This window comes from Panthera tigris, chromosome C2 (assembly GCF_018350195.1).
Source record: "Panthera tigris isolate Pti1 chromosome C2, P.tigris_Pti1_mat1.1, whole genome shotgun sequence".
Taxonomy (NCBI): domain Eukaryota; kingdom Metazoa; phylum Chordata; class Mammalia; order Carnivora; family Felidae; genus Panthera; species Panthera tigris.
The window spans coordinates 78,234,331-78,249,160 of record NC_056668.1 but is presented as its reverse complement, the minus strand read 5'-3'; the positions used below and the strand labels follow the sequence as shown (position 1 = coordinate 78,249,160).

Below are 14,830 nucleotides of genomic sequence, written 5' to 3'. Positions count from 1 at the left end.
CTCACCTTCAACACACACACACACACACACACACACACACACACACACACTTTCCCATTTCACCTAAATGGCCTTCATTCAAGGTCCAACTCAATTACCACCTCCTCTGAGAAGACTTTCCTGACCTCAACCCTCCCCTATACCCCTGTTTGAATTTATATCTTCCTCTCTGTGTTCTGCAGAGTTTTGTAAGTCAGCTATAGCTAGTACATACACAGCCTGATTAGTAATAAAGAACACACACACACACACACACAAAATTTTACACTTACCACCTTAAATCATTTTTGCAATATGGCAGGATATGTATATCGCACTTAATAGCACAAATGCAGAAATAGATAGAACTCCCTCACCAGTCTGGCTCTATGAGTCCTAGTTTATTTCTGTATTCCCAGTGCCAGGACAGTGAGCTCTGAAAAGCAGGTTTATTTAACTGACCTTTCATTGTGTTGAGGCTTTATTTCACTATCTGTGCTTTCTTATCAGAGACATTACACTCATCCATTTATTTGTTTAATCAGCATCCATTTGTTGATTGCCAGAAATGTGCCAGGACACAAGATGATTAAGACTGTCCTTCTCTGAGCCTTGGCTTCTTTGGCTATGAAGCAGAAATGATAAAAACTATTTCTTCATAATTTGTTGTCAGTAAAAACACGAGGTCAAGTGCGCAGAGCGCTTAACAAGCCTTGGCACTTAATAAGCACACAATATATGGTAGCCATTTGAGCCATCAAAAGTGTTTTTTATCAAATTTACTTTTATTATTATTATTATTATTATTATTATTATTATTATCTGCTGAGTGAGCTGAGCTTTGAAACAGACCACGTGGGATTTAGAACAGTCTTTAAAATGCCGGCCAAGGAACACTGTGGGGACTGTGAAACCACTTCCTGTCTTCCCTTTGTTTTTTCCCATCATGGAAATGAGGCCAATTGGTAGGAAGGAATCCTTACTCAGCGAGAACACAATTCATGCCTTTCCAAAGAGGAAGGACTTTAAGATTGAACATAAAGGTCCAAGTCACATCTTTTTATAGAGCAAAATGGCAGACACTTCATTTTATGAGTGGTAGCCTGAAATTCTACTGTCTGCCCTGGTCACAGAAGTTGTTTCTGGAGATTCAGAGACTGAGCAGAACCTGCCAGCTGGAAGCTCACAGTAGAGTGATCCCCGAAGATGTGCAAATAATCACTACTAAAATAGGCAAATTCAGGGAAAGATATTTTATCTTAGAGAAGTAATTCTACTTGAGGAAATAGGGGCAGGCGCGCAGTTCAATGATAGAAAAGATAGACTTCTGACCCCACAGAATTTACAGTCCCGATGGGCTTGGGGAAAGGAAATTCTACAGCGGATTCCAGAAGCCTGCTTATTTCACTACTGATGACCCAGATGCAAAAATAATCAGGTAGTCCAAAGCAGTCTTTTTTTCCTTTTCCTTTTTCTTTTTTTTTTTTACCACTGAGTGTAAACTTCTTGCATAAAATGCCAATTATAACAACTCTGATTACTGCTGCAGTTGTACCCTGATCCTTTTAATTTTTCTTTCAGAGCAATCAATTGATCTGCTGCTTAATTCATATTTATTTAGATTGCAGCCATACAGATGCCTTTTGGCTGCTGCCAAGAAAATTAATATGTACATATAGAGTATAATGTATGTAAAAATGCTTTGACAACCATAAAGTGCTCTGCAAAGTATTAGATTACTATCATTATTTCTTTTTAAGTCTCACTACAAATAGATAAATTTTAACATCATTAATCTTAAAACCATTACCATGAAAAAACTGAATTGCTCAGTCTGTTTGTCCTTTTTTTTTTTTTTTTTTTTTTTTTTTAACCTCTACCAGCTTTTATCCGTGGCCATTTCAGATCATGTCTTATTTCACACCTTCCCAAATGCTACCCCTAATTTCCAGGAGACAGGGCTGAATGCACAGCCTATATTTGCAGCCTCTTAATCTGCTCTGAGAAAAAAATTTTAGGGCCATCGGTCACATTCAGGAATGTTAAGAGATTCAGAAATGTTAAAATTCCTCACTAACAGTTAACCTCAAAAACACACATATATGTGTCTCTATATGTATAAGTGTTCATACCTTTTGGAAGTGCTAAAACCCTCTGAAGAATAAAGAACTTGACAGCTTTTTAACTTTTTCCTTTTCAAACAAGAGTTTAACACAATCGAAATGTCAGAAGTACACGCTTGGTCATAGCAAGTTTGGTGTATTTAAGGTCGCTAACTTCTGCTCTTTTGAAAAGATATGTGGTCGAGGTTTCTTGTGTTAATTCCTAGAACTTAGTGTCAAAGAAAGAGGCTCTAATAAGTGGGAATGACACAGCTACCAACCTCAGAATATTTGTGGAGGGCCTGGGGAGTACATATAAGGTCTAGAAGTGAAAGTCAAACAAGATGAGGTCAAGGAAAAGAAAACATAGTAAGGGCCGCCAGGACCCTGCCCTAACCCAGGATTTGTGTTTGCAGTCTATGCACAAGTGAGTTCTATGCCACATACCATGTGACCAATAGCTCCTAGATGCTCTTCATCCATAAGGATTGTATACACTCACTCCCCAGCCTCACGAAATCTCACTTTATGATCTAGAAGGACCTCAAAAGTCACTGAGTCTAAATCCCTTATTTTACAGCCGAGGGAACAGACCCAGAAAAGGATCGTGATTTGCTCAAGGTCATGCAAGATGACAGAGCAGATGTCCTGACTCTTGACCTACCCCTCATCTTTCCACTTGTGGGTCTCACCTGTTTTTCAGTGTCTATGCTCAATGTCTAACCAGAACTGTTGTCTCCATTTTCAGGAAATTTGCCCCCCGATGTTCTGTGTGCAAAGAGCCTATCATGCCGGCCCCGGGCCAGGAGGAGACTGTGCGGATTGTGGCTCTGGATCGCGATTTCCATGTTCATTGCTACCGGTGTGAGGTCTGTGGTCAGCACCCCCACACCCTGTCAGTGCATGGCAGGTGCTGCAAGGCCCAAGGGAAATAGGTTTTCACAAATACAGCAGTTATTAAATCTGGGGAAAACCCCTGGTACCTGTGTTCATAGGACTTGGGTTTTAGATCTTACGCTTTCATTTAATCCTGGTGACGCTGGATAAGTCACTTTACCTCTCACTCTCAATTTTCCCACCTGTAAAAAGGGCTCAAATACTTATTCACCTCCCCAAATATGGCTGTGCCACTAAAATACAAAACTGTATGTTAAAGAATCATAAACCACAAAGTGCTAAATTAGTAGGAAATGGTATGCTTGTTACTATTATTGTCATCGTTATAATGAGTTTTTTTTTTATTTTTTTAACGTTTATTTTATTATTGAGAGACAGAGAGAGACAGAGCATGAGCTGGGCAGAGAGAGGAGGAGACACAGAATCTGAAGGAGGCTGCAGGCTCTGAGCTGTTAGCACAGAGCCTGACATGGGGCTCGAACTCACAAACCATGAGCTCATGACCTAAGCTGAAGTCAGACGCTAAACCGACTGAACCACCCAGGCGCCCCTATAATGAGTTTTTAACTGTGACTCTGATACTCCTATGGGACGGAGATCCATTCTCAGCCATTGAGAAAGATAAGATCTCACTCCTCTCCAAGGGGTTGGAACTTGATGCTCAAAGTCATGGAGACTGGTTGAGTTAGCAGGCACTGACTATGCACATAAGACAGGAGGTCAGGCGGCTGCTAAGAGCTCCAGGGGAAGTATGCACAGGTGCTGTGGGAATACGTACAAGAGGCCTGTAATCCAGGTTGGAGGGCAGTAGTTAGCAGCTCTCTCTTCTCTCTGTGGGGAGAGTATGAACTGCCTATTGCCACACCCTCCTGTCATTGGTTCATCTAGTCCCACTAGGTGACCTTCCAAAGACTAAGGGGCTGGTGGGGTCAGGAGGGCTGGGGGGCTGTCTCTGGCTCTCTGGGACTACATTTATTCCACACTCACTGCTTTAGCTGTAGCTAACCACCTGATTTATGTGGGGTTCTTTGTTTTGCCCTAGAGCCCAAGTTCCATATAGCTCTCTTCCCTTGACATAAGAAAATATAATAATAATTAAGAAAAAGATAATAAACTACCAGCTTTTACACAAGATTTTATGACTACAGAGGAACAGCAACCTCCAGCCTTAAAACTGACCTGAATCATAAGTGTGAAAGAGCTTATAGATGCCTTAGAAGTCATTTCACAGATGGAGAAACTGAGGCTCAAAGAAGGAAAGCTCTTCAACATTGCTCACACACTTGCTATACATACAAATAGGCTTTGACCTCTGATGGTTTTGTTTTTTGTGCCAAGAGCTGCATGAAATGTGTGCCTTTTCTCCTTCCAGATTAAATGACAGCGGTACAAATTAAGTTTGCTTTGAAATCCTATAAACTTTTTTATTTATTTTTTCTTTATTTGTTTGTTTAATATAATATATTGTCAAGTTAGCTAACATACAGTGTATACAGTGTGCTCTTGATTTCGGGAGTAGATTCCCGTGATTCATCGCTTACGTACAACACCCATGCCAACAAGTGGCCTACTCAATGTTGATCACCCATTTTCCCCCTCCCCCCCTTCCCCCCATCAACTCTCAGTTTGTTCTCTGTATTTAAGAGTCTCTTACCGGTTTGCCTCCCTCTCTGTTTGAAACAATGTTTTCCCCTTCCCTTCCCCCATGGTCTTCTGGTAAGTTTCTCAAATTCCACACATGAGTGAAAACATATGATATCTGTCTTTCTCTGACTGACTTATTTCACTTAGCGTAATACCCTCCAGTTCCTATGAATTTTTAAAACAGTACTATAAAATGAGAGGAACAGTAAATAAGGAGAGGGCAAACCACAGTTCTAGCCCTGTCACAGATGCTTCATGACACTGGACCAATCACTTCCCTCTCTGCTCTCACTTCCCCATCTATAAAAACGAGGAGGTTGGACTGGATGCCCCATATGGCCCCTTTTGGTTCTAAGAACCATGAATGGTCCCAACACTGTGGTTGACTTCAGGCTCTTCAGGGTTTTCAGGTGATCATAGATGTCTGCTCATTAAATGCTTACAGCCATGTCACTTATGACACGTCCTTTCTTTTTTGAGATGCAAAGAGTTCATTTAATTCCATTATTCAGTTTCCGGAAAGCCTCTAGAACTGCGGAATATCCGCTTGCTCATTTTGGCAAAGCCAGCCCTCTGGGGAGCCTGCCTCCTGCTGCCATTGCTGCTGCTGCTGCTGCTGTTGTGTTGTGGGCGATACTCCTTCTAAACTTAAATTTTACTGGCATTCAAATGTAGACATGAGCCCCTGTGACCTCCTTGCTGTCATAGTGGACAGCAAAAGCTGAGCCTGCGGCACTTCTAGCCTTTTAGAAGAGTTTCTACTGAAGTTAGCAAGGGCACCCACCACCCGATGAAGTATTGTATTTTTCTTTTCAGAGAAACTTCCATTTTCTCCAAAGGTAATATTTGACTCTTGTATAACGCTTTCCCAAATGGAGCTGCAGAGGTGCTGAGGACAGTAGTACTGTTGCTGGCCCGTCTGCTTGGAAGGAGGCACTCTACAGCTTGGCTTCTGCCCACCAGCTGCCAAGGAGTTCTGTCCTTGCACCTGTGTATTCCTTTTGAGAGATCCTTAGACTAATGCTAAAAGGTCAAGATGACTCAGTGGTTGGGGATCTACCCTTGTTTTATTTTCTCTTGTCCTTGTTGTTGCTGTTTTTGTTGCTTGGGAGAGGAGAACAAAACTACTACTTGGGCACCCAGACCCTGGTATTCTTCTCTTCCGGGACTCGCGTTTCCTATTAGGTAATCTGAGAAGGGGGGTCATTTGACTGTTTGTCTTTATGTCCCCAATCTCTTGTTCAGTTTCATTCAAGACATTATGTTGTATCCCAGGGAAGGCTTGGAGGGGGCCTGCGGTGTATGAAGAGGAAAGGCAGGAAACGGCCACATTATGGAGGGAGGCCTTGAATGGAAAGCTAAGGAATTTAGCCTTCACGTACACAGTTGCCATTTTCACTTACATCCTTTCCATCTATCTTTCCAGGATTGTGGTGGTCTCCTGTCTGAAGGAGATAACCAAGGCTGCTACCCTCTGGATGGACACATCCTCTGCAAGACCTGCAACTCCGCCCGCATTAGGGTGCTGACGGCCAAGGCCAGCACTGACCTTTAAGTTCAGTTAGTTGGTGGCGCTGAGAAGAATGAAACACAAGAAACAAGATAAGAAAAGACATGGGAAAAATACAGGAAAGGCAATCAAACCGTGGGATGGTCTCTGTTCTTCGTCTAATATTAACCTTTCTTTAGAAACACATAGATTATGAGATTTTTTTTTTTTAAGTTCTCACCAAATACACATTTCACATTTAATCATGTAGGACCTTGATGGGCCTTTGTTCCCAAGGACTTCCACATTTTTGCACGGATTATACTCCATCCCATTCACTTCTGCATTCCTGTAACTTTTAATCCCTATGTTTGTCTCACTTTTCATCTGGTTGAATGGCTTTTTTTAGTGTGGTATTTGCTGTCACACAGTTTTTTCCTGGGTGAGTCTGCCAACTCACAGGTGCTTTTAGGCTTGAAGGTCTCATCCTATCACTTCCACATTGCCTGTGATCATAAAGGACAGCCATTCTTTCTGTGTGTATTGGAAAAGTACATCTTTCTGTTGCTCTAAACCGGTCATGTCCCTTGGGGGGGTGGGGGTAAAAGTGTGCAATGTATATGTTAGGCAACAAAGAATTTAAGCTGTAAATGACATAGTTTAAAACAAGCGCCTATTGAATTTGCAACCAAATTGGATTGGAAATTCAAAGTCTATAGTGATTTTGGTGCTCAGGGCTCATTTGAAAACAGTTATTGGTGAGATCCAAACTTCAGTTTTTTTCTGAGGGAATTACGGGTGGGATACGCTGGGGAAAAAAAATTGGGGGGGGGTATGTTTGAAAAGCCTATTATTAATTATCTCACAATATTATCTTAAGAGTTTCCTTTTCCATGCTACCTAGACATAATAATACAGACAAATTTTGTTTTCTATAGAACATAACACTTCCAAAACCATCCCACTTTTCATCTGAGAAATATTGCTGTGTTGTTTGTTTGTTTGTTTATAATATCCAAACACAACTACCAAAGTTGAGTTTTTCCAGGAGGAATATTGCTTATAAAGAACTGTTCATATTCTTCCTTTTTTTCCCCCAGGCCCAGCTCCTTTTTGCCTGACAACTGCAAATCAGAGCACACATAATAAAATCGTGTAGTTTGTTTAGTTTACTTTTAAAAAGACAGGAAAGCTTGAAAAGATTGTGAAACCACAGTTTCATTACTCTTGTAATCCTGCTATAAATCCAATTACATATTGCAGGAGACATTTTCATATCATCGATGTGACATTTACACCACACTTTCAGACAATCGCTGAAAAAAAAATTGCCTTTCTGAGCTAAAAATATGCAAAGTCTCTGCCTGGAATCTTTATTCAAACTCTTACTGGGCATTGAAATGCTTGCTTGCCAACTGCAGAACCATTCTTCTGGGTTCTAACTCGTTTCTTTTAAAGAGAGATGCCCATCTTAATAATGGCAGGTTGCCATTTGTAAACTAGTCAAGTATTTTGGATTGAGATTTCCTAAACGTTTCTTCAAATCTTCCACAAGTATATACTTTTAAATTATGAAGTATTTTAAATATACACAAAAGAATAAATAATAATATAATGAATCCCTGTATACGTGACACCAGCTTAAGAAATCAAATATAACAGATACAGATCCATTCCCTTGTGCACCCGTCCCTGATTCCACAAATAGCTTTCTCCTGATTATAAAGTGATAAAGTCAATTTTCTAGTCTGACTTTTATTTTAATTTTTAACCCTCAGAACATAAATGAAAAATTATTTGTGCATGTTTTAAATTATAACCCATGCCTCAGGAATTCCAATTACATTTATTTTACTTCAGTAGAAATAATTGTAAAGCTGGTTTGATTTTCTTGTTTTCAATAAGAAATTCTTAAGCCTTTAGTCCTTAGCTTCATCTGAGTTAATTTGCGGCTCATTTGCCTTGCTCACCCAATAGTTTTGTGTTAGAACTGCCGACGTTATGGCTTTCCAAGGTTTTCCCAGAAAACTTTGTCCTTTCCTTACTTTGCTACTCTTGTCATTGGTCTTTTATATGTTTCTTAATGTGAAATACAATGGGATTCATTTTGGGCAGCATGTGAATTTTAGGATACAATAGTGACTGTATCTCTGAATTTCTGTCTTCCAAGTTCAAGATCAGACCATGCTGATGATCTCAAAGAGCACTGACTGTTGGGCAGTTGGAGAGAGAATACAATCTGCTTGAATTGTTCCAGCAATTTGTTGTCTATGAAATACTTGGGGGAAATTGTGTTTAGGCCAAAAGCCCAATTTATTGAGAGATGGATGTTATCTCTTGAAGTGCAGTCATATTATTATAAATTTTGCCAAAAGAGGAAAATTTATGAAATATTTATGCTATAAAGATGCAATAACATTCTACTTGTTTGCTACATTTAAGTCCTTATGTAACTAAATGTTTACAAGCCAAAACATTTTAAAAAGAGAGAGAGTTATAAGAAAATGCTGTCACAGACCCATCACTGTGGCATTGCCAGAATACTGCTTGCTTTCAACCTTTATAGTACATTTTTATCACATAACCTCAGAGTATCTTTACCAAAGAGTTTTAAAGTAAATCTCTTTTTAATATAGACCTATTATACTTTTATAATAATGAATGTGCACACATACATATGCAGAAATATTTAGATTTAGATTTCTTTTCTTTCACAAGGTATATTAAGGAAAGGATCCTACATATTTTATTCCAGGATTTCTTAATTATATGATTTCTATTGCTTTCTTGTCTTTTCTATTAATCCTTTGGTTTAAACAATGCCAAATCACTCTTTACTGTTCTAGTTATGTGAAATTTTGCCTATAACAGAGATAGAAAGATCATACTACCTTAACAATTATAATTCTTTTGTCTTTTGATATATCGTCTTGATTGTTATTTAAATTCATAAATAATAGAAAAATTAGAGTTTCTAAGAGAAAGTTTGTTAAAATATACTGGCTTTAAACAATGGTCGAGAACACAAATACTTGGTAATTCCGTATAATGAGAGACATGGAAGGGGGGAGGGAAACCCACTATGTCACGGGCTCTGCACACCATTTCAAAATCAGGTATCTTCACTGTCTGGATCCCTAGCTCATACGGACTCCATGTGGAGTCTCATTTGCAAGCAAAATTGCATTTAAAACTCAAAACAAAGTCATGTGTCCCAACATGAGGCATTAAGGCTTTGAGATGCTGGACATCTCTGCAGCTCAAAGATGCAAGTTCTTTTTCCTGTCATTGGCAAATGGCTTTTGTAGGGGCACCTTCTCTGATCAAAATTACTTTATTGGCTGTCTGTTGGCTAATGCAGCAGAGTTATCAACACTGTCATTGTTTCCTCACCACGAAAGATTCTGCAGAGATGTTTATGGTGATGTTTAAAGTGTATAAAACTCTATGTTTAGCCAACTATTTTTATTTGGGTTCAGAGGAAGAAAGAGAGCACTTTTACAATGGGGCTATCCTAGAGGGTTTATAGACTAAAGACAGGGCTCTGAAAACACAACCTAGAACAGTTTTCCTAGTTAGTAAAAAATCCTATTAATGTGAACCAGCCAGGAATAACAGTGTTATTTCTATTTGATATGGTTTGGGCTTCTCTTGTCAAATCTGTGTCGGCTGCCCCCTGATCCCTCCATTATCAAGTTTTGAAGGGTGTCGGGGAAATTATGGCAGCTGCTAGGGAGATCAGGGAAACACTGATGTAACCTCACAGCCTCTCACCATTCCTCTTGGCTTGGAAAGGCTTCTTTTTCTCATATACATTTCTAGAAATATTGCCATTCTACCTTAGTATTTCACATTTGTAGTTTAAACAAGTGATTGTCCATCTGTTCCCTAGAGCTACAGTACATGTGTGTTATGAATGAAATATGACAGCATGTTCCATACCCTGCTTTAGCCATCTGTAGGAAATCAGTAGGCTGAAAAAGATATACCTCTGCAAAATGTGCCTGAAGTCCCTTTCCTGAGACCGCTCTCTTGGTGCACTTTCATGGAAGACAATCAGAGAGCAGCATGTATGTGTGCCTTCTGGTTAAAGCCTCACTACACTACTATGAATATTCCACTGGAGAGGCCGTAACATAAATAATAATGTCCCAAGTTTCCAAGATACACTCATCAAAAATGGAACACAAAATCCAGAGAAGTGTGAACTCTTTATCTTAAGGTCTTCTCATAGCATTTCTTTTCTCCCTGTCTCTTGGAAGTACCTTACGGATTCCTAAATTAAAACACGTGTATGCCAGAAGGTGATGTTTGGAACGTTGTTAGGGAGTATGTTTGGTCTTAACTCTGGTTTTAGTCAGATAGTGAAGATCGACTTCAGTTTGAGCCTTTGCCACCCATTCAGCCTATCCACTTTTAGTAATGATCATAGCGTTTTGGTTTGTCTGTTGTTTTAAGTTAACAGTGGCCAGAACAAGTTGAGAACAATTTGAGTCCTGAGTCATTAATATGGGACCACGGTGGACATTTCAGGTCGTTATTTTCATGACAGATAACGAGAACGAAGCTTTTCTCAAGAGACTGCTGTCTGCACAGCTTAATGCATATTATTTCAAACCTTGAAAATATTACCTGATTAAATCTCCATGGTTTGGTGAGAATTCTTCCTCTTTCCCTCTTTACCTCCTCTTCTCCCTCCTTTTTTTCTTCCTGCATTTCTTTCTTACATTCTTTCCTTCTTTTCATCCTACCTACTAATGTTATTGTGCTTGGAATTTCCATAAGTAAATTCTATTAGTGCATTCTGATCTTTACAGAATTAGGATCATATTAAGGGAAGAAGGCTACCGTCAAATATGCATGGCATCCATAAATCCTTCCTTTAAAAGGCTGTATTTTCCAGATTGTGTTTATTCATAAAGTGAGATGAGATAATAGAGTCTTTCAGTTTTATTTGAATGAGTTTTCATCAGGGACTCAGATCATAGAGTTCTTGGCAAATTCATTTATGACTGCCCTACTTTTCTCAGCTACATGCAAAGTGATCTTTCTAAGACTAGGTTAAGAATTAAAAACAAAAAATCCAAAGCATTTTGACCAACAAAATAGTCATATTCTTAAGTGGTGGCATGTTATTTTATTCCTAATGAAACTTGGTAATTTTCCTTATGGCAAGGAAAAATGATTATCCTTCCAGAATTTTTACACATATCAGCATTTTGCCTATGAGCATAATATTACATCCTAATAGTTGAACCACGGTATTTTCCAGGGGGTAGTCAGTGCCAGAGTTGTTTCTAGAGCACAGATCACAGGCCTGAAATGTGTTTATAAAAAGCAACCTGAGAAGAACAAGTCTGGGTTTCTCAGTAAGCATTTTGTTAAAATATGGCTCTGATATCCTTTTGAACTCTGGCTAATTTTGATAAAAAGAAAAAATACGCCCTCTGTGCCCATTTTTTTTTTTAGTTTGTTTGGGAAAAGCTTATAATTCTAGGGATGTATTTCCACTTTTGGTTTCTAGCTTCACTTCCACTTTCTATAAGCTTTCACAGGATTGACATTGATTTTCCTCTTTGAGAGGGTCACATATGAGGAAAGTAAAACATAATGCATATTTAATTCAGTACATAAATGAATGTGCCAAGTCTCAGCGGGTATGTTGTTTGGATACAGAAATAGAGTTGTTTTGTTTTTTTAGCCTGTCCCCAAGAAGAGTGGGGTTCAGGAGGTAAAGGAGGGATTTAAGAGAAGGGGCAGTCTACAATTAAAATGATGGCAGGAGAGTTCATGCAAAGTGTAACTCTAGAACTTTCAGAGGGGTTTTAGGGATCGGCAATTGTAGCTGTTTAAACAAAATATTTATATTTCCAAGTTTATGAGGTATTTAAAAATCACTATGGATAATCATATTTTTCCCTTGTCAGAGAAAGTGAAATGAGAGCAGCTTCCAGGTCCCATGACATGATCGTAGCTACCCCAGGACTTTATCATGCATGTCTGTCTCCAAGAGAGGGGCATAGCTCATTCTCAGCCTGAAAGATGGCGATACATATTCTGACATGTTCTTAAGCACACCACACTGCACCCTAAGCATCTCTGAACGTTCAGAGTCTCTGCTTTCACACATGTAATGCTTTATACCTTTCCAGTATACTTACCTGATGACAACAGTAGGAATTTTTAGGTCTAGGGTTCTCTTGTTTAAATCCAATCATCCCTTGTCTGCAATGTGCCTCATGCCTAAACAGCCAAACTGTAAATGATTTATGTTAGTTTTCTCTCTTTCATTTTTTTTTAGTTGCAAACGCCCAAAACTAACTTTTAAAATATATATATATATATATATATATATATATATATATATATATAAAATATGGTTTATTTTCCTTTAAAGGACACTCATTCCTTTATTTTACTTTCCTGCCCCTTTGTGCAAAAAGTTGTAGACACTATTTTAGTTGTCCAGCATGCATGTGGCTTATTTTGTGGAAAGTGGTATGGAAGATGCCTTTTTATTAAATTCATGAATATTTCCCCCTTGAAATCACACACAAAAAAGTAACTAAAATATTTCTCTTTATTTCTGTTACTTAATTTATCCACAGTCTCTAACCACAGTAATACATCTCTATTTCCAGCCTTTGTTATAAACAAAAATTAATATTCTAGAAGCCAAGTTACATATACTAGAAAGTGAAGGAGTCCTATAGATAATTCCTTTGTAATAATTTAAAACATTTGCATTAATCTTTCCTTACAATATGCCTTTTAAAAAATTTTTCCAAGCTACTCATCCACTTAGGGGCAAGAGAAAACCTTATTCATCTAACTCTGATAGGCATTTAACTAATTTACCTGAATAGAAGCCTTATTAAAACCCACGTAATGCATTCAGCCAACTTGGCATTGAATATAGCTTCTAATTCACTTCTCAACCCCAGACGTACAATGGTTTGCCAAGAATGAGACAGGTGTTGCTATGTCATCTTGTGTTCTACACTAGTGTAAAGGGTGATAGCTGACCCCAAACATCAGTGTTGTTCCCAGACAAATGTAGAATCATGCTTCCTTTCAGGACCTGAATCTCCTCTGTTATTTTGCTAACAAGTCCCCACCCCATATCTTAAGACCTGGCCAGTATGTAGAACTATTCACAGCAGTCCATTCTACTATTAGGGTAGCTCTTTACTACAAAAGTTCTTCCTCATGCTGAATGTAAATTTGTCTCTGGGGCTTTGCAAAACAAGACTAATGTCTCAATCTTTGCTTTGAGAACAGATATCACTAACTCTTTCAACTCTTTCCCATTTATGAACATGGTGTCGAGTCCAGTCACCCTTCTGTTTCTCCTTTGGCCAACTGGACAAATACAGTTCCTAATTTTATTTCAGTCTACTTGATGAAACTTTCTTGGGGTTGAAAGTAAATGGAATTGAAGTCACCCAAAAGAAACTGATGCTCAATGTGGAAATTTTCCCCAAGGACTCAGACCCAGGAGGGTGTGGAAGGTAGATGAGACTAGATCGCCCATGTGTACAAAACAAACCTTTTACGACTTTGTGTCCTGTACTATTTTTGAGGTAGCCAAAATCAAAGTCATTCTGAAAACAGGAAGCAAGCTAATGTGTATGCCATGCATGAGAGTCCCACTTCTTGATAAATGTTCATAGAGTCTCTGTAACCCTTTCCCTTTGTCTCTGTCTTCTCGGTAATAATACATTTCTTGTCCATGTTCCCACGCTGAAGATGCAAATAGAGTTATGGATACTTTATAGGTTCAACACAAATATTTACCGGCTGACTGGTTTTGAGATTGGCTTCCCTTCTGTGCTCAAATGTTTGTATCTGGAGATGCACTTTAAACCAAGTGAGCAGCTTCCCTACGTGAGCAGTTAAGAACTAGCCTTAGGAGTCCATATTTCTCTTTACTTTTGTCTTTCTAACCCCTTCATCCCTTAATCATCTCCTGAATCTAATAATTACTATAAGAGAATCAGCCCCCATATAACTTTGATTCAGTCCAGCTGTAATAAGATCAAACAGGTTCAATATATACTCAGGAATATTGAACTGAGAAGGACACTTCTTCCCAGTGGCATCAGCAGGGCTTCATGAAGGAGTGAAATTTGGTACGAAATCTTGAACTGATTCATTTGATTTGATGTAGACGTTGAAGGAAGAATATTTAAGTCACTAGAAACAGAAGAAAATCACAGCTATATTCAGAGAATACCCTCTACCTTAAATAGTACAGATTCTGGAATTTCCTTAACAGGAGAAAAAACTCCCAGATATTCAGGGTCAATGGAAAGGTAAAAGGCATAGAGGAAGCCTAATTCAACTGTTATTTTCTATCTTGTCTCTTTATAATTGAAAGATAGGATGAGCTGCCAAAATATAATCCAGCACCTACAGTATGAAGAGGGAATTGTAGATACTCTACTCTTGGAGCAGACACATGTGTCTTTTGAACCCTTGCAAGAGAAGAAAAGCAAGACATGCTCATTTTCCTATTGCTTTAGGTCCACAGTTGGAAAGGCCCCACCATCATCTCTTCCACTTGTGTACGAAACAAGTTAAAATTCCCTTACAGATTAATTGCTAAGTGATAATTCAGCCTCTGCTTAAGCATCACCTGCATCAACAAGCTCTCGGGCCTTCCATTTCCCCCATCATACTTTGTTCTAAGCTCCCCCTGACTCTGAAGCAGAATGAG

The 14,830-nt window shown here is 38.8% G+C and overlaps 1 protein-coding gene across 10 annotated transcripts in view; it reads left to right on the top strand.

Annotated features, from left to right (window-relative positions):
* The window catches only part of LOC102953305 (LIM domain containing preferred translocation partner in lipoma), a 673,846-nt gene extending 667,577 nt beyond the window's left edge, over nucleotides 1–6,269 (top strand). For all 10 annotated transcript variants that reach the window (XM_042998791.1, XM_042998792.1, XM_042998793.1 and 7 more), the window contains 2 exons: nucleotides 2,830–2,950; nucleotides 6,049–6,269. In XM_042998791.1, the coding sequence (XP_042854725.1) occupies nucleotides 2,830–2,950; nucleotides 6,049–6,177 (250 nt within the window). In that variant the 3' untranslated portion in view covers nucleotides 6,178–6,269. The remainder of the gene's footprint in view (nucleotides 1–2,829; nucleotides 2,951–6,048) is intronic.
* The last annotated feature ends 8,561 nt before the right edge of the window (nucleotides 6,270–14,830 follow it).